The sequence below is a fragment of the Pongo abelii genome, chromosome 15, assembly GCF_028885655.2.
Source record: "Pongo abelii isolate AG06213 chromosome 15, NHGRI_mPonAbe1-v2.0_pri, whole genome shotgun sequence".
NCBI classification, from domain to species: domain Eukaryota; kingdom Metazoa; phylum Chordata; class Mammalia; order Primates; family Hominidae; genus Pongo; species Pongo abelii.
Genome location: NC_072000.2, coordinates 104,989,980 through 105,014,791, shown reverse-complemented (window position 1 = coordinate 105,014,791; position 24,812 = coordinate 104,989,980). Strand labels below are relative to the sequence as shown.

Sequence of the window (24,812 nt, the reverse complement as noted above, 5' to 3'; positions counted from 1 at the left end):
CAGAACTTTCTGGGCCTCTGTTAAACTATAGAGACTTCTTGAGGGAATTTCTCATCACCTGAGGGGTGCAAGGAGGGGCTAGATGCCTCCTTTAGCCTGATGTGTGGATTTGACTATGAGCCTTGCTGGGCGTCAGCAGTGGGGTAGGTGGGAGGGGGCTAGCTGGGAGCAACATGGGAAAGCTTCCAAGAAGAAGCAACTTTGGGAGCTGAGATGAGGAGGTTTCCACATGGACACTCCACAAAAGGGCATCTCAGGATAAGGGAAGTCCCTGTGCAAAGACCCAGAAACAGAAGGTCAGGACAGGGATGATGTAGCCGGAGCTCAGCCTGGCTGGGGAGGGCACCACAGTGGTAGCAGGGCCGAGCATGGCCCAGGACCTAGCAGGTGGGCCCCTGAAGGAGCCCAGGCCCCCAGGTGGCCTTGGTGAACACCTGCTGACTGTCTGCAGCAGCATCACACACCCAGTGGCAGTTTCTGTCTCAGTGAGGCCAGCTCGGTGCCATCCCCTGCTCTGTGTCCCCTCCCCTTGCCCAGGCCCAAGCATGGGAGGCCCAGGATGGTGCCCTCCATACCCAGGCCCTGTGCATAAAGAGCCAAGCCCAGTCACACTGAGATGAGATGGGATTTTGCTTTGATAAATATTTGTTTGAAAATGGTTTCCCCATTTACAGTTTTGAAGCCCAAGCCACAGCGCCCAAACCACCTCCACCTGCTGGAAAGGCCTGACACGGGCAGAGGCCCAGGGAGGCCACTGCTGCTTCCCATGGAGACAGAGTAGGGCAGGCAGTGGGGTGGAGGCCAAGGGACTCACAGCACCGCCCCAGGAGGAGCAGTGGCCCAGACCCCTGGGCCTGGGGCCTGCCTCGGACAGAGCACCTATGAGGCTCCCAGCTGCCCCTGTCCGCTTCCTATGGTCCCAGGACCCCCTCATAGTTGGTCGATTTATTTTAGAAAATGCTCCCAGGACAAACGGGTGAAGGGACAGGGCAGCAGGGTATGGTTAGGGTTAGGGTTAGGGTTGGGGTTGGGGTTGGCGTTAGGGTTAGGGCTGGGGTTAAGATTAGGGTTAGGATTTGGTTTGGGATTAGGGTTAGGGTTAGGTTGGGATTAGGCTTAGGTTTGGGGTTGGGATTACGGTTAGGATTTGGGCTAGTGCCGGGGGTGTTGTTGGCAGTGTTTAGTGTTAGGGTTAGGGCTGGGTTGGGGTTTGGTTTAGTGTTCCTTTTGGGATTTGGTTTTGGGTTGGCATTTGGGTTAACTTTAGCATGTGGTGTGGGTTGAGGTTATTGTTTTCCGGCAGGACAGTGTTGGGGTTAAGGTCGGGTTTAGGGTTCCTGTTACTGTTACTGTTCAGGCTAGCATTGGGGTAGGGTTAAAGTTTGCTTTGGTTTTGGGTCCCATTAGAGTTAGGCTTAGCATTTGATATAAGTTGGAATTTGGATTAATATTGCAGTTAGGGTCATTGTTAGATACACACTTGGGCCAATTCAGGGCCTTCTCACCACCTGTGGAGGGCAGCTGTAGCCCGATTCCGCAGGGGACCCCAGAGTTTCAGTTGGAGCACCTGTTGTTTGTGGGAGGGTGGGAAGACACCTCTCACCTTCCCAGAGTCTCTAGGGCTTATAGTCAGAATCCTTGCTCAATCTGTTCTTGTGGGTGGGGATTGGAAGATTAGGCAGGGAACTGGTCAGCATGGCTAGCTGATGCTGGAGCCCCTGTATGTGGCAGTCTGCGGGTGCCTCACTGTCAATGACTTCCCTGACATGCTGTCCTTTCTTTTATACTCAGCCACCAGGGCCAGAAGCCTGGCATCACACCAGGCTATTCCTATCCCCCCCCCGCCTCCATCAATCCATCCATTCTTTGGCACATTTAACCATGAGCCCCAGTGTGATGCCACTGCCTGCCCTGCTCCCCAACCACAGTAGAGGACCACGCATCCCGGGGGGAGACTGACGTCCACATCAACAGACAGATCAGATAGCTCTGGAACGCAGTAAGAGACATGCAAAAAACAAAATAGGGCAATGGGATTGAGCCATGGGGATGGTGATGTCAGACAGAGTGGTCCATAGAGGTCTGAATGAGGGCAGGGGCCTGAGGAGAGGGTCCTCCACAGCCCCAGGGCATCACCTCCAAGTCCTGCCCCTTTCATCCCTTCTTCCCAACCCGGCTGAAACCTTGCCTCCTCCAGGAAGCCTACCTGATGCCCCAGGTTCTGCTGCACTGACTGTAGTTTCCCCATCTGCAAAAAGGGGCTAGTACCACTTCCCCTACAGGGGCATTACAGGGATGCTCCCAGACCCACAACCAACACCTGCTTTCTCTCCGCCTTCCTAGCATAAGGGGGCTGGAGTGGGAAGGATAGAAGAGAGGGCAGGGAGGGTGGGGACGGGAGGTGCGTGCAGCATGGGGGAGGGGCTCTCCTGGGGCCTTCCCAGGCAGGCCTGAGCTGAAGCCTGCAAGCTGCTGGAGCTGAAGCAGGAGCCGCCCCCACCCCACCCGCCCCTCCCCCGCCTCCCCAGCCATCTGTGGCGTTGGCAGCAGCAGTGCCAGGGCGGGCGGTGAACATTCTGGCACCATCTGAGCAGGACCAGCCTCTGGGGAAGGGCCGCAGCCCAGGAGGAGGCAATGTGGGCAGAGCCCTGCCTGTACCCCAGGTTCCACATCCCCCAATGGTGTTTGTCCCCTTGGGGACGGGGAGGGGGAACGGACACTGGAGCTGGCAGGCTGGGCCCCCACTACCTCTCACAGGATGCCTCCACTGCTGTGTGCTGCCTGAATGGTGTCAGAACCTGAGAGGCCAGACTGGAGGTCAGGGAGCCTGTCCCTACTCCTGCTGGGGAAATCAAGGCCCCCTGAGCAAAGAGGCTGGTCCCGTGGTGCACACCAGTGACTGGGTTTGGACGAAGTCTGTCCACGCTTCGAAGGACTGGGAGAGCCCCGCCCTGAGCTGCCGCCTCTCGTTTTGTCTTGACTGTGGTGGGGTGTACTTGGAGGCGCCTCCCTCTGTCCATTGGTTACCCAATCATGTCCCTGGGACCTGAGAGGGAGCAGAGACAGGACTTTGCTTGACACTAAATGGCTCCAGTCAGCTGCTGGTTCTTTTTCTTGTCTCCTTTTTTCTGGGTTTCCCCTCTTGCCTTGCTATCAGTGCCTTTTCTCAGCACTGACACTGCCTGAATGTAGCAACCTACTCCCCAGATTAAATGAGAGAGCATAGAAACTGCAAAGCATACAACATACAGCATATAAGGATGGTGGTGATGGTAGCTCAACAGTGGGAACTCAATGTCCCCAAACTGTATACTTTAAAAGTGGTTAAAATGGTAAATTTTATGTTTTCCATGTTTTCCACAATTAAAAAACAAAAATATACAAGGTACTCATTGGCAGCATCTTCTAATCTGCCATGTACTTGGAAATGATATAAGCATGTGTGAACCATGAGCCCATAGGTTCCCAGGGAGGATATGAGCGAAGCACACAGGCTTTGCCAGCTCTGTTTCCGCCATGCAGGACCCTCCCTGGCTGCCAGCGCTCCTCCCCGGGTTCCCACGCTGGCTGCTGCTGGGCTGGCTGGGATGGAAGACCCTCATGTAGCTGGCACCCTCAGGGCTGCCCCTTGCCCGCTCTGGGAGGACAGAGAAGGGTTCACGCTGCACCTTTACCAGGGTGGGACTGGGCCAGCCTGGGCTCTACCCGGGCAGGTCGGTGGGATGCTTCAGACTGGAGGGATAGGCAGGGGGCAACACTGGTCCTCCTGAAGCCACCTTCCCTTCCTGAGAGCTCCTTGGGGAGAAGGCAGGCCCTGGAAGCCACCGACTGGGGGCTGGGGCAGAGCAAGGGCAGGGAAACGGGCAGCTTGGCCAGGAGGCACCCTTGGGAGCCAGGGTTTTCTCATCTGTAAACTGTGACTCTGCGAGGGCAGGAGCTTGTAGCCCCCGGGGCCTACAGCAGGGCTAGCTGGTACACAGTAGGTGTCTAATAAATGTTGAGGGATTGAATGGACGGACCGATGAAAAGGTTGGGCAGGTCGTTACTGACAGCCTCTGGGTTTCAAGGGCCCATTCACTCTGTCACTCACCTTCGCGCCCGTGCATTAGTTCTCTCATTTATTCATTCCCCCCGCCCCGCATGCTCTACCGCACTCATTCATTCACGCGCTCAGCCATTCAAGCTCGCGCGGGTTCATTCATTCCCTGACCCTCTGCCATTCCTCGCCTGGCCCCAGCGCACGCCGCACCCCCGCGCCCCTGCCCGGCCCTGCGCCCAACACTTGCGCCCCGGCCGGGCGCTGCGGGGAGGACGCGCGGGCTCAGCCGCGGCTGCGCGGGGCCGGGGCTGGCGGGGAGCCGGGCTGGGGGCGGGGGGCGGGCGCTCCCTGCGGGAAGCCGGGCGGGGTGGGGGAGCCCCGGCCGCGCCGGCTCCCGGCGCGCTCGGCCTCGGAGGGGAGGGGGCGGCGGTAGCGGCGGCGGCGGTGGGACCCGAACGCGGCGGCGGCGGTGAGCGGCGAGGCTGCCCTGGGGCAATGTGGACTGGCGGTCGCCGGCCGGGCCGGCTGCGCCGGGCGGTGAGTACCTGCGAGCCGGGAGGGCAGGGCGTGGGCGCGGAGGCGGGGCAGGCGCCACCCACGCCTGGGGCGGTCCCCGCTCAGCGCGGGAGGTGGCCGGCCCCCCGCCCTGCTCCCCTCCGCGCTGCGCCCCCGCCGTGGAGGCTTCACTGGCCCGGGAGGAGCCGGGCCGGGTCTCCTGGGAACTGGGCACTCTCCGGTGGGGCGGGGATGCCCGGCCTCCGCGCGCCGCCGGGAGCGCCAGGGTCCGATCGCGGGGTCCTTGCGCCCTGACACGCGCGCGCCTGCGGCGGGAGGAAAGGAGGGACGGGTGACCCAGGGCGCGGCCGGAGGACTGGGGACCCGCCGCTGTCCCGGGCGGGTGGCGAGGGTGGGGGCAGGCCTCGACCCGCCTGCGTCTGGGGGCAGGGCCAGCCCCTGCTCGGGAGGCTGGAGAAAGGCCCTGGAGCCGGAAGGAGGCTGGACCCGGGGCCGCCTCATTGAGCGTTTGCAGCGCGTGGGCGCGCACGAGCCTCGGACATCACCATCCCATTCAGTACCTCGCGGCAGGTACTATCCTCCTGCCCCTTTACAGGCGAGGAAACTGAGGCTCAGGGAGGCCAGGGCCTCGCCCAGAGCGGCTCAGCCGGCGCGCTCACCCTCCCTGAGCCCCAGCACGTTGGATGGGAATTTCTGCCCCAGCGTTTCCGCTTCCTGCTTGGTTTAGAGGTGTTTCCTTCCTCGTCTGTGCCCCACCCCATCCCCAATGTGGTTTCCTCAGGGCAGGAACAGCGTGGGCGACGCGCTGGAGTCTCCTGAGCCGGCAGAATGGGAGCAGAGTGGGCACCCGGGAGTGGGGCCGGATGGATAGGGAGCACTGCACGTGCAAAGTCCGCATGGCCAAGGTCGGCCGCCAGTGCAGACTCGGGGTCCAGGCCTGGGGGTATGGATGGGGCGGAGTCTCCACAGCCAGGCTCCGTCTGAAGCCCCAGTGCTCTGGCTTTCTGGAGGCCATGGACAGGTTCTTTTCCTTCTCTGGGCCCTAGTTCTCTGCCTGCCAAGAGCAGCAGAGACCCCCACTACTCCCAGGGCCAGGCTCCCACGAGGACTGTGGGCAAAAGCCCCTAACAAACTGCCGTGTGCAGCCCTGCCAGGCTGGGCTTGGTCTTGCCAGCAGGGGCAACTGCCCGTTGGGGGTGGCTCTGCCTGGCATCTGTGACACGCAGGGCGGGGAGACGGCAGCGAGGGCCCCAGCAGCATCCTGCAAACCCTTAATTTTCCCGACTCTCACTATAATCAGGGCGGCTTGGAAAAGCAAGCACCGTGGCAGATGCGGCTCTGCCCGGGCTCAGCACGCGGGCTCTGGGCAATGGGCGGCTGCACTGCCGCCAAGGGCCCTCCCCAGCTTTTGTCTCATATTTATAGATTCCTGGGCTCCGCGTTCCGTTTGTCGTCAAAACCTGAAGCTGTTCGCACCTGGGAGCTGAGTGGGGAGGGGATGGCCACCTAGAACCTCAGCCTAGAGGATGAATTTTCCATGGGCTAGGGTGGAGTGGGGGGACACCTGTCAGAGCCCAGGGCCGGGGAGAGGAAATGAGCCCTAAGCAATCTGGATGATCTTCCATCCACTCTCCCAAGACTTGGGCGCAGGGTCTGGCCCACATAGCTGCCATTTATGGAACGCCTGCTATGTACTGGGCCCTGGATCAGCATTTCCACGCATCATCTCCACGGCAACACTTTGAAGGAGCTTCCCTACTCCTGCAGGCACTCCTGATGTTGAAGAGTGGATGGATGGATGGATGGATGGATGGATGGATGGATGGAAGGATGGATGGATGGATGGATGGGAGGGAGGGAGGGAGGGAGGGATGTATAGGAGGGAGGGAGAGAGGGATGAATGGATGGGAGGGAGGGAGGGAGGGATGGATGGATGGATGGATGGATGGATGGATGGATGGATGGATGGGAGGGAGGGAGGGAGGGAGGGAGGGATGTATAGGAGGGAGGGAGGGAGAGAGGGATGAATGGATGGGAGGGATGGATGGATGGATGGATGGATGGATGGATGGGATTGACTGAAGCCCATGAGTCCATGGCTATTGGACACAGTCCACAAATCATTACCCAGGGTCTGAAGAGGTGGGGCCCAAGGGCTGAGTAGCTGCTGAACAAATGAAGGGGTCAAGGCGTGTTACAGGAGCCTGGCCCAAGGCCTGAAGGTGATGGGGAGAGTGTAGAGTGTTCAAGTCTCAAGACTTAGAGAGGCTGTGTCCTGCTGGAGTGTGGAAGCCATGGCGGTGGGGAGGTGTGGCTCCTCCCCCTAAGGGAGGTAAGGATCCCTGGGACAGATCGGTGGGTGACCCTAGGACTCGCCGTGTTGGTCTAGAATCACCCCGCAGGGTTCTCTTCTGGCTCCCCCTCCTGCCGCAGAGCTGGTCGCTAGCCTTAGTGGAGAGGCCTGGACGGAGGTCTGCAGCCCTGGGTTCTGGTTCCTCCTCTGCTGCTGACTCACTGTCTCCTCTCTAGGGCTCCGTATCAGAAGCTTAACACCCATTACAGTCAGGGGAGTGACTTCTGTGGCCTGAGAGCAGGCATCAGATTGTAGCCTGTGGTGGGAGAAGCTGGCCAGAGGTGTCTCTATTGCTCTAATCATTATAGGAATGAATGAATGAATGATGAATGACTAAGTGTGTGAATTCTACACTCACCTAACATGCTATCCCTAAGCACCCACTCTACACTGCTCATTGGGGTCACTTAGGTGAGTCTGACACAGGCCTTGCCCTCCACGAGTCCACAGTTTGCTGGGAGACATGGACCTTGGCCAGTACAGCAGGAGTTAGGAGCTGCTGGGGCTCTTCTCTCCCCTCTAGCCAGGAAGGGAACTCAAAAGTGGCCCTTGCCTCAACAGGCCATGAGTCTGGAGGACAGTACAGCAGCCTCTGTGGTCTGCCTGGGGTGGGGATCAGCCAGGGCTCAGCTCTGAGCCAAGCAGGGGAATTGCAGTCATTGGTTCAATCAGCAAGCCCTGAGCCCAAGTCAGGGATGGAGATGGGTCAGGCCTGGGCTTTGCCTGGGGAAGCCAGACATGGAAACCTGGTCATCCCACAGTAGGTGTGTGCTGGGATTAAGAGGTGCATGAGGTGGAGAAGCAATGCAGGCATGCTGAAGGGGACGCATGGGTGGATGATACTGTATGGAAGGGAAGCACTAGCAGGATAGAGCAGTGCATGGATGGGTAGAAACCTAGAGGGATAGGCTGGGTGCAGTGGCTCACGCCTGTAATCCCAGCACTTTGGGAGGCTGAGGTGAGTGGACCACCTGAGGTCAGGAGTTCAAGACCAGCCTGACCAATATGGTGAAATCCCGTCTCTACTAAAAATACAAAAAGAATTAGCTGGGTGTGGTGGTGTGCACCTGTAGTTCCAGCCATTTTGGAAGCTGAGACAGGAGAATTGCTTGAACCCAGGAGGCAGAGGTGAGGTTGCAGTGAGCCAAGATCATGCCACTACACTCCAGCCCCTGGGCAACAGAGTGAGACTCCTTCAAAAAAAAAAGGGGGGAAGAAAAAGAAAGAAGAAAGAGAGAGAGAGAGAGGAAGGAAGGAAGGAAGGAAAGAAAGAAAAAGAAGAAAGAAAGAAAGAGAGAAAGAAAGAAAAAGAAAGAAAGAAAGAAAGGAAGGAAGGAAGGAAGGAAGGAAAGAAAGAAAGAGGGATAGATGGAAGGGAGGAGAGGTTGATGGATGTAAGTAGCAAGATAGGGATAGATGGGTGGACAGATGGAAAAGCTGATATGGATACAGGACTGGATTGATAGAACAAAATATCAATGGGTGATACATGGGTGGAGGGAGGGAGACTTCTGATACACAAGGCAAGATTGGTAGATGAATGGATGGGAGGATCTTTGGATGGATGGATGAAGGGATGGATACATAAATGGATACAGGTAGTGCCTGGATGCTGGGATGGGTGGATGAATACTTGAATACATGTCCATGAATGATGGATAGAGGAATGAATGGACACCGGAAGAGTGAGTGCATGGACAGGTGATGAGTGTATATTGACGGATGTGTGGATAGAGGCCTGAGAAGGCAGCAGCTCAGTGCACAAATGGATACAAAGCAATGGATGCATGGATACCAGACACAAGTAACAGAGGAATGGACAGACACATGGAGGGATGGGCAGGCGGACAGATGGAGACGGCAGTGAGAGGACCAGTGGACAGATGAGTGCCCATCAGCGGGTGATGGACACAGACATAGAGGGATGTGTTGGTGCGTGGATGGCACCTGTAAATGGGTGAGCTGTCACAGGGGTGGATGGTGAAGGATGGTTGGTTGAATGGGTGAAGCTTCAGGTCACTCATGCCTTGATTTCCCAGATGCCAGTGTTTTGCTCACAGACCCCCATGTCCCTCTGCTTCAGAGACATATACTACACAGGCGCAGGGTCAGGAGGGGGCTGATCAGACACGGAGACTTAACCCCACCTTGACTATTTTGTGGGAGAAAAGCCGACCCAAACTAACAGCTATTCGGCCTTTCCAGGCCCTCGTTGCCCTGGAAGACCCACTCACGAAATGAGGAAGCAGCAGTGAGGCCTCTTCTAAAGGTCAGTGGCCAGCCAGGCTTCCTACAGGGGTGTCCTTGCCCAGGGATCTCCCTGGAAGACCTGGACAGCTGTGTACATGTCCTATCTGAGGAAGGAGAGCTCGGGCAGAATTCATGTGCTGACAGCACAACCTGTGTTGGGTGCTGGGGACTCAAAAAACATCAAGACCATGGCTGCCCTTGGAGATTCTCAGGCCAGCGTGGAAAATCCAGGGACAGCGGGGCAGGTGATTAGGAGCACAAGTGTGCAGATTCCCAGAGCCTCAGTGTCCTCAACTGCAAAAGGGGGATAATAATAGAAACTTCTGACCTGGTGCAGTGGCTCACGCCTGTAATCCCAGCACTTTGGGAGGCTGAGGCGGGCCGATCACGAGGTCAGATCAAGACCATCCTGGCCAACATGGAGAAACCCCGTCTCTACTAAAAATACAAAAATTAGCTGGGCGTGGTGGTGCGTGCCTGTAATCCCAGCTACTTGGGAGGCTGAGGCAGGAGAATCGCTTAAACCAGGGAGTCAGAGGTTGCAGTGAGCCGAGATCGCGCCACTGCACTCTAGCCTGGCAGCAGAGTGAGACCTGTTTCAAAAACAAAAAAGAAAAAAGAAAGAAAGGAAAAAAAATAAACTTCTGTGCTGAGACGAGGGGAAGGTTGGTAAAGGTGACCACAGCCCTGCTGGCCTCTGCTGCAGCCCCGGCGCATGCCCGCGCCATTGGGGTTTACCCGAGACCCCTCAGAGCCCAGTTTCCTCCTCCGTGAAGCGGGGTAGCTGTTCCTAGCTTTCAGGCCTGCTGTAAGAATGAAGCGAGGTGATGTTTGGCACTGTTAGCAGAAGCCCGGCGTGCCTGCCCACTCGGCAGGGTCCTCCCAACATCCTGTGGCCTGGTCTTCCTGCTCCAGTCCCAGCAGGCAGTGGGCAGCCTCATGCCCCTTCTCTCGGAGCTGGCAGGGGCCAGCTTTCCAACCACAAGGGCAGTGTGTGCCAGGCAGCAGGAGAGGGGCTTGGGCATCTGGAGAGGAAGCGGATGTGAGTGCCTGACCTTTGGGGTTCTGTCCTGGGCCTGCCATGCCCAAGCCATGTGACCTCCGACAGGTCACTGCACCTTTCTGAGACCCTGCTTCTTTTAGCAGAAAATAGAGCCTTTGGCTGTCCTGCTGCACAGAGGCGGGTGGGGATTTGGGGTGATGACGCATGCCCAGCACAGAACTTGGCACGCAGGAGGGGCTTGGGAAGCAGGACTGAATCAGATGAGTCAAGAGTCAGGGGCTGCGGTGCCAGGAGCCGGAAGCCCCTCCAGGAGAGGTTGTCCAGGCTGCTGGTAGGTGATCAGGCCCAGGCCGTGAGCCCACGGCAGCCGGCAGCATCCTCAGAGCCTCAGGCCCAGGCGCCTGAGAGCCAGCAGGTTGTTATGACAACGGAAACTTGCCTGATGCAGCCTGAAACTCTGGAAGCAGCTCAGAGGACTGGTTGGCCAGAGCCCCCAGAACACTCCTGCAACCATGCAAGCTAGTGAAATGGCCACATCAGAGCCCCAGTGCTAATGAGTCCTGAAGTCCCTTGCTCACACCACTTCCCAGCACTGCCATGGGCTGAGTTCTGCCCCATGCCCACCTGACAGATGAGGAGGGGATGTGGCTTGCCCGCGGGCCTGTTGGAGTGCGGAGAAGGGATTTGAACTTGGATCTGCCAGCCTCCAAGTCTCTTTCCCACTGGTGATAGGGCAGGGGCTGAACGGCTGCTGCTGGGGAAGGGCTGTCCAGGTGTAGAGGGGCGACTGTCGGGGACCATGGAGTGGCAGGAGGACACTGTGGCCTCCCAAGAGCCTGAGATCCCTCCCCTATATTCTCATCCTGTTTCCAGTCAGAGTAGGCCCACACCAGGCTGGGGATGTTTGTGAACTGACAGCCTGAACCTGCTATGCCATTCATTCAGTCAGTCATTCAAGAACTACGTATTGAACACCTGCTATGTGCCAGGCCCTATGCAAAGAGCTGGGATACAGTGGAACTTACATTCTACGGGGGGACACACACACAGATAATAAATAATTGCAAACATTAATTACAGTTGGGGGCCAGGGCCATAAGGGGCTGCCGCAGGGGTACTTGATCTAATCTGAGGGACAGAGGGGGACAGGCTGTGAAACTGGGACTCTGAAGGTCAGCTGGGAATTAGATGATGGGAAGGAGGGGAAGGGAGAGAGTGAGAGTGTTTCTGGCAGAGGGAAAGCAAGTACAAAGGCCCTGAGGTCAGATAGAGCTTAGCACATCCAGAACCTGAGAGACGTTCCTTGGCACGGGGGAGCACGGGGCGGGAGGGTAGCAGAGAGAGAGAGAAAACACCAGCAATTGTCAGGGCCTTGCAGTGTATATGAAGGTGTGACGTTGTCTAGTCACCTGGCTTGTGATTTTATTTATTTTTATTTATTTATGTATTTATTTTTTAGATAGAGTCTTGCCCTGTCACCCAGGCTGGAGTGCAGTGGTATGATCTCAGCTCACTGCAACCTCTGCCTCCCGGGTTCAAGTGATTCTTCTGCTTCAGCCTCCCAAGTAGCTGGGACTACAGGCGGGTGCCACCACACCCAGCTAATTTTTGTATTTTTAGTAGAGATGGGGTTTCATCATGTTGGTTAGGCTAGTCTCAAACTCCTGACCTCAGGTGATCTGCCTGCCTCGGCCTCCCAAAGTGCTGGGATTACAGGCATGAGCCACTGTGCCCAGCCTGGTCTGTGATTTTAAAAGGTCATACTTGCCGTGTTTGTGGGATGGGCCGGGCTGGATCCGCATCGACTCAGGAGCCGCAGGAAGGGACGATCACAGGTGTCCAAGTGAGGCCATGGTGAGGCCATGCACTGAGTTTTGCAGACTCAGTCAGGGGTGCCTTGGGCATTCAGAGAGGTGTCCAGCTGAGCTCAGAAAAGCAGGGGTCCCCAGCACCTGATGGAGGCATCCAGACAGAGCCCAGATGTATAGCTATGAGCATATCACACAGGGCCTCAACCTCTCTCCAAGCAACACCAGAGGCCAGGCCAGGGATGGTGGTAATGCCCGCCAGGCCAAGGGCCTGGGCTGCCACCCCTGGAGAGCCTTCCTTCACTCTAGCACCCCAAAGCCGCATCCTAGGAAGGATCTCTGTGTGGGGTGCAGTGGGCAGGCGTGTCTCCCTTCACACAAAGGATGGAGGGTCCAGGTCTGGCTCTAACCCTTCTCTAAGTTTATCTCCCTGACCCCACTCCCACCTAACTACACCCCAGGCCTCCATGTGCCAAAGGCTCTTGCTCATAGCGTTAACAACTACTTTTTCTCACCCTAACCCTGTATATCATTGGAGAATTGCACATAGCTGCTACCAACAGAGATGAAATAACCATAGCTTAAAGACAAGGGGTTATTTTTCTTTCAAGTTAAAGAAGTACCAGAAGCAGGCCAGGCACAGTGGCTCACGCCTGTAATCCCAGCACTTTGGGAGGCCAAGGCAGGCGGATCACCTGAGGTCAGGAGTTCGAGACTAGCCTGACCAACATGGTGAAACTCTGTGTCTACTAAAAATACAAAAATTAGCCGGGCATGGTAGCAGGCGCCTGTAGTCTCAGCTACTTTGGAAGCTGAGGCAGGGGAATTGCTTGAATCTGGGAGGCAGAAGTTGCAGTGAGCCGAGATCACGTCATTGTAATCCAGCCTGGGCAACAAGAGTGAAACTCCATCTCAAAGAAAAAAGTACCAGAGGCAGATGATGCAGGGCTGGTGTGATGATGATTCAGTGGTCATGAGAGATCCGGATTCCTTTTGTCTTTCTGCTCCTCCATCTTTTATATATGGCTTCTGCCACAAGTTTGTCTCATGGTGCAAAATGGCTGCCACAGCTCCAGCCATCACTTCCATGTTCTAGAGAAGAAGCAGGAGGTTGGGGAATGGGAAAAGGACACAGGCTGGCTGTCTGATCTTTTTTGCAGAGCTCTGCCAGCAGTCACACCCAACTTCTGTTTATAGTTCATTGGCTATCTCCTGGCCTGGCTGCATAGGAGCCCGGGAAAGGTGGTCTTTTAGCCGACTACCCTGTATCCCAAAAGAAAATGAAGGCTCTGTAATAAGGATGTACGGGAGGACTGTGGGCTGCCCGCAGCCTCTGCCACCCCCTCCCATTTGCTGGTTTGCTGCAGTTCCAGTTTGCCCTGCTTCGGGCCCAGTGCTCACGCCGTCATGGTGGCCATCATGGCCATCTGTCCACTGCCTGTCCTCTGTGCCCCTGCACCGCACCTGGCAGAGGAGATGTGAGAGTAGGAGAGGGGGAGTCCCAGCCCAGGGCCCTGTGCACCATGGGAGCTCACTCAGGGCGGGCTGCCTCCCCAGGCAGAGCCCAGGACACGACCTTCTCCTCTCTAGCACTTTCTAAGCCCTGAAGCTCAGCTCTCATTTAGTGAGAATCGATTTGGGGGTGGGAGGCCAAGAGGCCCTGCCACTGGATCAATGGGCAGGCGGTCATCTGGCTGGTGGCCCTGGCCTGTGAGGACAGGAGGCACAGCCCCCAAGAGGGCACAGGGATCCCGGCCCCATGGGAGGAGAGGAGTTGGTTACGGCACTCTTGGAGCTCGGACCTTGGACTGACGAAGGAGGATGCTCTCAGGGGCCAGCTCCCAGGCACGGGGCTCTAACCCTACCTGTCCCAGGCAGGACGGCTACAGCTCCCTCCTGGAGCCCGGGACAGAAGCCCCCATCAAGGAAGCGCAAAGACAGGACCTTCGAAGTCACATGCCAAGCCCCAGCCAAGGTCGGAACCCCAAGGGCAAAGCATCTTGCCACAGTTGGGCAGCTCGGTCCAGCCAGGAAATGGCCCGGGTGTCGCCAGCCCGGCCATCCTCCCCAGAGTCCCTGAACACAGGCAGCCGGGCTGTCACAGGCTCCCTTGCACGCCTGGGCCGCCGGAGGGAGGCCCGACTGCCCTTCTCCAGGTTCCTGGATGAGGTCACTGTGCGGGTTCTGGACCCTGGGACCCTGGAGGCCTTCAGGGTGCCCAGAGGCCGCAGCCCAGAGCCCTCTGCAGCGGATCGAGGCCAAGGCCTAGCCCAGGAGGCCCTTGCAAGAGCTGCAGCCCCAGGGAAGAAGGACCCAGCCCTGAGCTCCCAGCTTTCTTCGGAGGCGGCCGCTGAAGCTGCAAGCAGAGTGGGGCCAGGCCAGGCCGTGGGAACTAGTGGGCCTTGCTTGGGCAGTGGCAAGCTCGGAGGCCAGGCTGCCTCCCCTTGGAGGCCTCCAGGTCGGGTGAGTCTCAACCCCAGAGGTCTCTTCCCTCCCCATGTGCCGCTTCCCCACAGGTCCTGGCTGACCTGCTCCGAGTTCCCTCCCCACACCCCTTTTATAATATCTGTAACGGGAAAGACCTTAATTGCCAAAAGAATGAATCTCTAAGGTGAAATTTCTGGCTTTGGGGCAGGCAGACTATTTCTGTACGGAAGGCACATGCGTGAATAGTAATGATAACAGCAATAATAATCCCCTCCCTACTGTGGCGGAGCCTTGGTGGTTTACCTCGGGCTTTCCCGTGATTATCCTTTTACATTTTTGAACCTGAGACAACCCCACATGAGGCAGGCTGTCCCATAGGCCTGTCAGGCGGGGAGGTGAGCTTTCATAGCTGCCCCCATTATATGGAGTTGGAAACTGAGGTTGTGAGGGGCTGCCACTTGCCCCGGGTGACACAGGGAGTCCGGGCTTGGGCTGTAGAGCTCTTTCCTCGTACTCCATCCACACATGCACTCTGGCCTCACTCAGACAGATGGACGGGTGGATGGGCGAAAGATGTGGTGAGATTTCCTTGGCTGTCCTGGGGATGGAGCTGTGCAGAGTGTCGGGCAGATGAGACCTCATCCAGGGGCTGGCACCCCCACCTTGGTGCTGACCTTCCATGCCCTGTACCATCTGTGTCCCCTGGGCCGGGGAGGGTCCTCCTGGGCTGCCCGGATGTTGCTTGTGCCCCAGTTCCACCTTCTCCCAACACAGGATGGAGGCGGAGGCCGTGGGCTGGGTTTGTGGGATATCAACCTGTAGCCGCCCAGGAAGGCTTTCCTGCTGGGAGGGGGTCTGTCCTGAGGACAAATCCCGGGTGAGCACGGTGGCTGATACTCACCGAGCATTGACTAGTGTTCTCAGCTTCTGACCCCCAGCTTGGATGCAACCCCAGGAGGTCGGCGCCATCATTATGTCTCCAGTGCACAGAGGAGGAGGGAGGTGGAGGAGCCGGGTTGGGCCCAGGCACTTTGCCCTCCACCTCTGCCACCTGTGTGCTGCTGGCCCTCAGGTGGCCTGCTCTGTCCAGGGTTAGCCAGGGACAGGCCGGTGGGTGGGAAGTTCTGGTGATTTGAAGCCCTGCCAGCCCTTTCCCTGTAGGTCTGCACGGCCAGCTGGGGCCAGGCAGCTCTGGGTGGAAGTGTATCTCGAGGGTCAGTGGCCTTCTGTGTGACTCTGGACAGGTCACCCATCCCCATCGTGCCTCAGTTTCCCCAGCAGTGAAAAGTCAGTCATGACCACAGGCACCTAATAAGCATTGTGTCCCCGCCTGCTCCTCCGGGGGTGGTGAGCTGGGAGCCCCGCTTCTTTGGTGCTCTTGGCTCCGCTTACCGCGCAGACCATCCTCTGGGGACTGCTGGGCCCCAGGGGAGTCCTGGTGCCACCCAGGCCCTGGAGGATTCCATCCCAAGGCTTCTTGCACATATCTCTCGGGGCCTCAGGGCCTGTTGGGGCCCAACAGTGTGTTCAGGGGGCGAGGCTGCACCCTGGGGCCTGGCCAGGGTGGCCCCACCCAGGAGCCCAGCTTGACTCCTTGAAGCGGGAGGTGGCATCACCCCCAGCAGGAGGGGCTGGACCATACCTGGCCTTGGAGGCCCCGGTCTCCAGGCCTAACTCCTGCTGCACCCCACTTTCCCCCACCAGCCCCCCAGGATCGTATCTCATGATGGGCGCCAACTCTGAGCCCCCCAGCTCCAGCCTCAGATCAAATACAGCAAGCCTGTGAAAGTGATCCTAGGGTCAGGCTCATTCTATAAACCAGGCACTGAGGCCCAGAAAGCTGAGTCCAGCAGAGTCCTGGTTGGGCTGTGCCCTGGCTCAAGTCATACTCCCCCCAGTGTCTCCATGGGGACATTAGAGATAACTGGGGAAGGACCCTGGCACAAGGTAGGGATTCAGCCGCCGGGATGATAGTGGTGATAAAGATAGTGATGCCAGCCCTTCACAGGGGCTTGTCTGTTGATTTGAGCACCCACTGTGTGCCTCGTACCTTCCTGGCCTGGACAAGCCTGTGTCCCCAGAATGCTTTCTGGAGGGGTAGCTCTGGGGAAGCAAGGCAGATCCCTGGCTTCCAGTCACCAACCTGCAAACCGTTTCTTGAGAGACAATGCCTGGGGCTCCACCATGAACCACTTCTGGGAGGAAGCTGCTGCCCCAGGAGGGCCCTGGGTTTCAGTCCTGTCCTGTGCAGTCCTGCCTGGCTGAGTGGCCATGGGTGAGTCTCTGGTCCTCCTCTTCGTTGGTCAGCAAACAAGAGGCTATTGTAGAAGGTCTCTAGGACCTCCGATTATCACAGACTTGGGACTGAGCCTCATTTATACTAGTGTGAATGACTCGATCCAATGTTTATCGAGAACAAAAGTCAAGAAGGAGCAGGAAGCACAGGGCAAGGGGCATGGTCCTGGGTGGGGTCATGACAACACCCCCAATGCAAGTCCCCAAGGCTGCAGTTGGATCCTCTCTGAGAGGCTTTCTGGCTGAGTGACCTTGAATAAGTCACTCTGCCCTCCCGGCCTCAGCCTCCCGATAATAGGGAAAGCTCAGATGTGGATGGCCCCCTTCCTGAATGGGGGACCCCCAAGGTGCCTGGAGAGGGGGCAGCTGCTTCCCAGCCCCGCTGACTGTTGCCATGTGGGAATGTGGGCCGACGTTGCCAGATCTTCCAAAATTTTCAGTAGAAGCCAAAAATACGGATTTTAAAATGTAAACTCCCAATTTTTAAATGTTGGCTCAAATGTTTAAAAAAAAAAAAAAAAAACCTTTGTGCAGGCCAAATACAACATGCTGGTGGGCCAGATTTAGCTCCGGGAGGCCAGTTCGCAGTCACCAGCCTAGCCTGGTGGCACTGGGGCACAGCTGGGAAAAGGGAGGCCCTGTATGAAGTCACACAGAGCCTAGACAAGACCCAGGGCTCAGGTCACAGGTGGGACAGGGTCTCCTCTGCAGCCAAGGCCAGGTGCCCGGATTCCCCAGGGGAAAGATATTCTTGGCCCCATCTGGGGACAGCCCCAAGCCAGGGCCTGGGTTCAGATCCTCAACTTGCTGGGTAACCCTGGGCAAGCACTCTTCCCTCTCCCATTGATCAGATAAGGCCAGGAAAGCCCACGGCTCCTTTGGGACTGCAGCGGAGGCTCTGGGGAACCCCACCATGCGCCCAGCACCGGCGAGGCCCTTGGGGATGCCTGGGGTTCACGAGACCCAGGCGGCTCTCCGTCCTTGTCCTACCTGTGGGTCAGCCCGTGACACTGATGATCCCGCTCTCCTCCTTGAGACAGCCCCCGAAGGACCACCTCCACCCTTAATGCAGACTCTTCTCCCACCTCCCACCCACCCTTCCCCAGTCTCCTTGGCTGGTCCTGCTCACCTCCTGACCCCCAACAGTGGCAGAGTCCCTGGCTCCGTCCCAGCCCCTGTCCCCTTCCACCGCTGCTGCCCTGGCGGCCTCCCCAGTGCTGCGGCTGTGTCACCTCTGATCTGACCATTTCCAGGTTCACATCTCCTGGAGCCTCCCCTGAACTCCAAGCCCATTTCGCAGCCCTTGGTGTCTCCCCTGGGATGGCCAAGGGGCACCACCAGCCCTGAATTCCCCATGTTCCCCCGCCTGCCTCCAGCTGCTCGGGTCACAACGCATCTGTCACCTCAGGGGTTCTCTTCCTTCCATGTCTCTGCTTCTAGACTGCCTGGGAATCTGAGAATCCCTCCCACCTCCAGCCCAGGCCCCGTGGGCCTGGCTGGATGCCCTGGGGTCCTGCACTTGCCCCTCTCCACACAGCATTGTGAAGGAGACGCCTCCATTCATCCCTCCAGGGGCTCCCATCCACCTCATGGCAGAAGCCAAGGTCCTGATGAGGGCGCAGAGGCCCCGTACCCCAGCTGCTCCTTTCCACTGGTGACTAGGATGCTTCCCAAACTCACCAGGCACAGCCACAGGGCTGCTCCTCCAGCGACCTTCCAGGACTCACCCTCCCCTCCTCTGGCGGCCCCCTCGGGACTCACCCGCCCCTCCTCCGGAAGCCCCTCCCCCTGGACTCACCCGCCCCCTCCTCCGGAAGCCCCTCCCCCTGGACTCACCCGCCCCCTCCTCCGGAAGCCCCTCCCCCCAGACTCACCCGCCCCCTCCTCCGGTGGCCCCTCGGGATTCATCTGCTACTGGGCTCAGCTCACTTCATCCGGGCCTCTGTGTTCATCACTGCACCCCTTTCCTGCCCCACCCTGCCTCCATCCTTCTCTGTACACCTATCCCCGTCGGACATACGGGGTGGGAGGGGTGGTGTACTGATTCCTTTCTTGGGGTCTGTCTCCCTGCGTGACAATATCAGCACAGTGAGGGCAGAGAATTTCATCCAGTCTGACCGGTGCTGAATCCCCCAGAACAGGGATCTGCACACAGTCAATGTTTGCCAAACGAATGTCACAAGGCAGGTACCATGTAAAACATCTTAGAAAGCTGTCCGCCCCAAGTGATCAGTTAGAAGGCTGGCTCTCCAGAACAGCCACACCCCGTCCCCAGGACGGTCCCTTACACACAGCCGCCTTGTCGCTCCCAGTGAAGGATTTTCCATCTTTCCTTCCTAGATGAGTAACTGAGAGTCAGAGCGGTTGAGAGCCCTGCCTAAGGTCCCACAGCTGCGGAGGAGGCCCCATCCCCCCAGGGCTCACCTCCACCCTCCACACGTTAGGCTCATTTCCTCCCCTCAAGGAGGGGTAAGGGCAACAAGATTGGGGGAAACTGAGGAAGCTAGAGCCCAGCGTGGGTGTAAGGAGTCCTGGGGGGCCAAGCACTGGGGTTGGGGTTGGAGAGGCCAGCCCCATGCCCTGAGGGAAGGTGGGGCTGGCCTGAGTCAGAGGCAGAGCTGGGACAGGAACCCAGGCCTCTGTCCTTGGCATGGTCCTCATCACCTGGCAGGCCCCCTGCAGAGGTGGGCTCACTCTCCTCGTCATGGTGTCAGAAATCAGCCGGATTTAGGGGGCAGTGGGCAGCCGTGCAATGGGGCCAGATGGTCCGGCAGAGGATTTATGTGCTCCATTATGGGGGCCACAGCAGGACTGACCCACATCTGCAGAGGGGTTTCCCAGGGCAGAACTCTGCGAGGATACGATGCCTGGTACCAAGGGGCTCCGTGCCTTCCCGCGCAGGGGAAGGCTTGAAGAAGGGACGCGGATGGTGTTAGAATGACGAGGACACACTGCATTCGTTCAGGCCAACACCACCTGCTCACCGCAGGGCTTCCACGCCAGGCCCTGGACACAGGGAGATGCAGTGGCAGAATGGAGGAGCTCTACTGTTGGGGCGTCACCAATGCTTTAGATGGGTAGTCAGGGAAGGGAGGCCCCGGCCGTGCAGAGTCAGGGCAGAACATTCCAGATGCAAGGAACTAGTGCAAAGACCCTAAGACAGGGATGGGCCAGGTGAGCCTGGAGCCGGCAAGGCAGCCACTGTAGCCAGCGTGTGCCTGGCGAGGGGAGGCTGCTGGGCATGGGGGTCGGCTGGTTAGGCAGGGCCAGGTCAGTATTTACCAACCCCTCATGGAGGCCTGACAGGTGGCACAGAGTCACTCCCTCCACCTTGTCTGGGGAGGCCCTACTGTGTGCCAGTCTCTGTGCCCGGGTGCCACAGGGAAGATGGCAAGGGCCCTGGCCCCAAATCCCCAGGCTCCTGCCTATAAACTGCAAGTGCACAGCTGATGAGACCCACCCAGCAAAGCTGCTGTGACACTTCAATGGAACTGATTTCTGTGACCGGGTCCAAAGCCACCCTGGGGACAGAGCAGGGGAGGAAAGGGTGGACGGGCATGTTTCTGACCCAGGCGACCCTCCCGACGCTGGTAAGAAAAGGAAGTAGGAGGTGGGAGGGAGGCAGCTGGGAGCTCCACAGGGCTCAGCCCATGCAGGGATGGGCACATCATCAGGACCCAGATGGCCACAGGTGGGAGTGAGGAGAGAGCAGGGTCCAGTGGCCAACAGGCAGGGCTCCTGTGAGGGGTCAGGAGATAAAGGTGGCTGCTGGGCTGGACCACCAGAAAGAGGTAGGGACTTAAGGCAGACGGTGGGAAGAGGTGTGTTGGAGGAAGAGGCAGTGGGTGTGAGTGGGGCTGGACAGCGCCCAGAGGCGGGGAGGGACTGTGCCCTGAGGACTGTCCCCCAAGAGCACCCAGTGTGCACCCTGTGTTCCCAGCCTCCCTGAGGGAGATCCTGCCGCCTCACTTCACAGTGGGAACCCTGGAGCACCCCACAGACTCCTCATCCTCATGGCCCCCACCCACTGGCCCAAGACCCAGGCAGCACCGCGGTTCTCCAGCCCATCAGGCAGGCCTCGGCTAACCTCAGGGGACTTGAGCAAGCCACTTCATGTGCTGCCCTCCGTTTCCTCACCCATAGCAAGGGCCTCACAAAAATCACTGAGTCCTGTGGTCAATGAATGGCTGAATCAAAACTTGCACCCGGGGTGCGGGTCCCATGCAGGAGCCTCATGGGAGACTGTCCCCGAGGGCACAGCACATCGGCCAGGGAAGCTTCCTTGCTATCTCCTCCCTAGCCACCCATAAAGATGCCTGGGTCACTCCTGCATGGAGAGCGTCAGGCACAACCCGTCTTTTAGTCCCCCCACCCCTGCTAGGTGCTGTGCTGGTCCAGGGACACAGAGCTGGGACACAGAGTCCTGTCCCATCTGGTGTGGGGGTGAACTCAGTGACTCCACTGAGTTCCCACAGAGGGCCGCATGGAGGACACAGCCTCCAAGGGGGAGGGCAGTGGCTGCCCCGAAGGCAATGGGTCAGAGGAGGATTTGAGCTACAGTAGCATCAAAGCCAGGCTTCGGGATCTAGAATAGGCTTGAAGGGCAGAGGCTGCCTGTTCCCTGCCTGTCTCTTGCCCTGCCCAGCCCCCACCGCTCCACCAGGGCAGCTCAGCAACCTCCCCGGCCTTTCCCTCCAGTTCCCTTCTGGGGGTGGGGGGAATTCCCATCCAAGCCTTTTAGAAGGGCTGAAACATTCAATGTAAATAATTAATGCTAGATTTTTAAAATTAAATTTTAATACATTCTTATTAGTTTTAGACAAACTCCCTGGCAGGTCATTCGCCGTGAGTGATTGAGGTTGGCAACCAGAGACAGCCTTTGGGTGGGAAAGGCTCCTGAGCAGTGGGGTCCAGGCGCAGCTGGGCCCCTTCAGCTGCGGGATCTCCAGCAAGCCTCTTCTCTCTTGGAGCTTTGCTCCGGCATAGGCGGTCCGGGGCTTTCGTGGTAGAGCTGTGGTGAGGAGCCGTGGGAAGCGCTATGATGTGTAAGGGGCGGTGGACGTTATTGTTACGACTAGCGTGGCCATTCTGCTGAGGGTGGCCTCCCAGGACCGGAGGGGGCAGAGGGGGTTTTCCTCATTAGCCCCTGGAGAGCAGAGCTTGCTTCCTCTGCTGTCCCCTCTCTCTGCTGGAGAACTCAGCCCAGAGCTAGTGAATGAGTGGGTGTCTGTGGATGGAGAAACACTTGGATTTCTTGGGTTTGGTTTGATCCTGGTTCAGGTCTGACCCTCTGAGTGGACGGCTCCTCCCACGCTGCGCTGGTTTAGCGCAGGCCAAGCCTGCTGGGTGCTGGGGGTGTCCTGGTGAGAACACAGGGCTCCTGCCCGCGAGCTCACAGCCAGGAGGGGAAAGGGCCAGGAAAGACAGGCTCCAGTGCCGTGGGATCCAGGCATGCACTGGCCGTGTTTATTGAGCGCCTGCTGTATGCTGGGACCTAGCATGAGAAGCGCTGTCATGGGGACCCGGAAAGGTGGGCCTGGGGAAGAGAGCGGTGTGGGGGTCGCGCTGGCTGGCGGCAAAGTCTTCCCGGCAAACTCCTTGTCTTGCAGGAGGAGGGTTTATGGAGGGGTCCAGGCTGGTGGTCTTGGACAACTTTTAGAGCGTCTGGGGAGGGGAACCGCCATCCGGGCGCCTTAGGGATCCCTTCCCCTGAAATTCCTTCCCCCACCCCAGCCGCTCCGCAGCCCGCGGGTGCGGAAGGGCAGTGGAGCGCCTCGTCCAGCTGCCTCCCCCTTTCCCCCAGCTTTCAGGTGAGGAAACTGAGGCCGGGAGAGCGCCGGAAGGCCGGCCCGAGCACCCGGGAAGTTGGTGGCCGAGCCTGGCCGAGGCCCCGGGGCCGGGCCTTCTAGCTTGGCGCTGCGGCCGGGCTGCGCCCTAGCCCGGCGGGGCGGTGGGGGAGGCGGCGTGGGGCCCGGACCCGAGCGGAGCGCGCTCCCGGCGGACGCGGCGGCGGCGCCCGGTGCGAGGGGCCGGGATGGGCAGTCATCAGTCTTCCCAGGTCTGTCGCGTGGCCCCTGAGCTGGGACCCCCGTCCCCCTTGAGTGCCAGTCACGGCACAGAAAGACGGGGAAAGCCCCGGGGAGCGGCCTCTCCCGGGTGATGGAGAGCCCGCCCGGCGCCCCCAGCTCCACGCAGGAAGTGCGATCCCGCCCGGGCCGCTTGCGGTCCCCGTCGCTCGCCCGCGCCCACAAGGTTAACGGCGGCGGGTGGGTCCCCCTGCCCGGCGCGCGGAGGGGCTGCCCGGCTGAGCGGGGCTGGGCAGGGAGGGTCTCCAAGCCGCGCGCGGGTGGGTCTGCGCAAGCAGGCAGGGAGCCCCGCCGGCGAGCCGGGCGCTCACGGGTTAATCCCTGGGGCCCGGGAGGGGCAAGCCAGGCCCAGAACCCCAGAATCTGAGGGCAGTGGGTCCCTGATTGAGAAGTCGAGGCTCCAAATGCCATCGCCCTCGGATTGTGTGAGTGTCAGGTTTTGCAATCCTGCACGGCCCCGAATTCCCCAACATTCTCCGACTCGGAGGTTCTGCGATGCCAGGGCTCGGCTTCCTCCGGGAGGGAGCGCGGGGCAGGAAGGGTTAACGGGTGGGGTGGGGGGAGCAGCGGGGCCGCGGCCGCCGGAGAGTTAACGGGGACAGGCCGAGTCCCCCTTCTCCGGGCAAGGCCGAGATCGCCCCTGGCCGGGCCATCCCGGGCCGGCCCCTTCTTCGCCCCGGGGGGCGTAACTCGGTGCAGGAAGCGCGGCGGCCCGGGCAGGCTCACCTGTTACTCGGCCGCGGCCCGGCGCGCCCACTGAGTCACGGGGGCCGCGGCCGGGACTGGGGGCTGGGGACGCGCGGCGCCGGGCTTCCCACGGACGGGGCCCCGCGGGATTGCCCGGCCGTGCCCGTTGGCCCGGCTCTGCCCGGCGCGGCCGCGGAGCGCACGCCTCCTGCCTGCTGACCCTCTCCTTTGGTTTCTCGCAGGCCTCTGCCGCAGACATGGAGAAACTCAGGTGAGTGGAGCGTCTCCCGTGCCGCGGCTCGCGGGGGCCGGGTCGGGGGTGAGGGCGCTGGGGAAGGCGGGGGAAGGGGGCTCCACCCGAGCGCACCCCCTGGGCCCGCGGGCGGCCTCGGCGGGGCTGCGGGCCAGGTGCGTGTGTGTGGTGCGTGTGTGCGCGCCGCGAGGCGCTGGGGAGCCCCGCGCGGGGGCTCCTCCGCCGGCCCGGGCCGCTGCGGCGGGAGCTGGGGCTAGCGCCACTGAGGGCCGGGCTGCCCTCTACCCGGGGCCGCCCGGTCCTGTGCGGTCCTCAGCGCCCCTCTGCTCCCTGCCCTGGACTCTCGCTGGTCTCCGGGGACCCTCCGGGTTCCGTTCGTGCCGTTCCGCACTGCCCCGGCGCTGGCTCGCCCCCCACCCCACCCCCCACCACACACCCCCCCCACCCCCACCCCCCGGGCTGCCAGTTGCCTGGCTCTGAGCTTTTAAGTGTCCGCCTCTGGGGGGCGGGGGTGGGGGATGGAGTCCTCGCGGCTGGACCAGGCAGCCGCGTCTTGGAGCCATTTTGGGGGAATCCCGCGACAGCTTCTGGGGAGTGTCCCCCGCGGCCTCCCTCCGGGTGCTAAACTTTAAGCCTTGGTAGACTTCACGGGGCCGCCTGCGCGGCAGGCCTGGGATCAGCCCGTTTGAATATTTTTCAGTTTCTCCACGACTTCCCCTGGCACCCTGACCCCTACTTTGGGAACACCCCTCCCGTATTTTCCTTCCGGAGCCTGAGCCGAGGCGTTGTGTGGGCGGCAGGCCCAGCTCTGGCTGCTGGGTTTCAGCATTGTCTCCCCTGGCCTATAGGGTCTCCGTCCTCGCCACTTCCTCCCGAGGCCAGACTTGGCATCCTGGGGAGGAGGCCGGGTAGAGGAGCACCGCTCCCCCAAGGAGCAGAGCCCCAGCAGAGCCCAGGCTGGGCCCAGGTCTAGGGCAGAGGGGCCCTGGGCCCTGCCAGCTGATCCTTAGTGCCGTGGGTGAGTGGCTTGGAAATACCCAGGTGGGAGCCTGGGAACAGGTGGGCTCACACAGAGATCCAGGGTGGACTCTTAGA

General features: G+C 59.7%; 1 protein-coding gene across 6 annotated transcripts in view; it reads left to right on the top strand.

The window, feature by feature from the left end:
- Window positions 1–4,382: 4,382 nt before the first annotated feature.
- The window catches only part of BEGAIN (brain enriched guanylate kinase associated), a 49,817-nt gene continuing 29,387 nt past the window's right edge, over window positions 4,383–24,812 (top strand). For 2 of the 6 annotated variants that reach the window (XM_054530537.2, XM_024231781.3), the window contains exons 1-2: window positions 4,383–4,576; window positions 23,707–23,735. In XM_054530537.2, the coding sequence (XP_054386512.2) occupies window positions 4,535–4,576; window positions 23,707–23,735 (71 nt within the window). In that variant the 5' untranslated portion in view covers window positions 4,383–4,534. Of the gene's footprint in view, window positions 4,577–21,531; window positions 22,222–23,002; window positions 23,203–23,706; window positions 23,736–24,812 lie in introns of those variants that run through there. The other 4 variants (XM_054530534.2, XM_054530536.2, XM_054530535.2 and 1 more) reach the window with 4 other exon arrangements.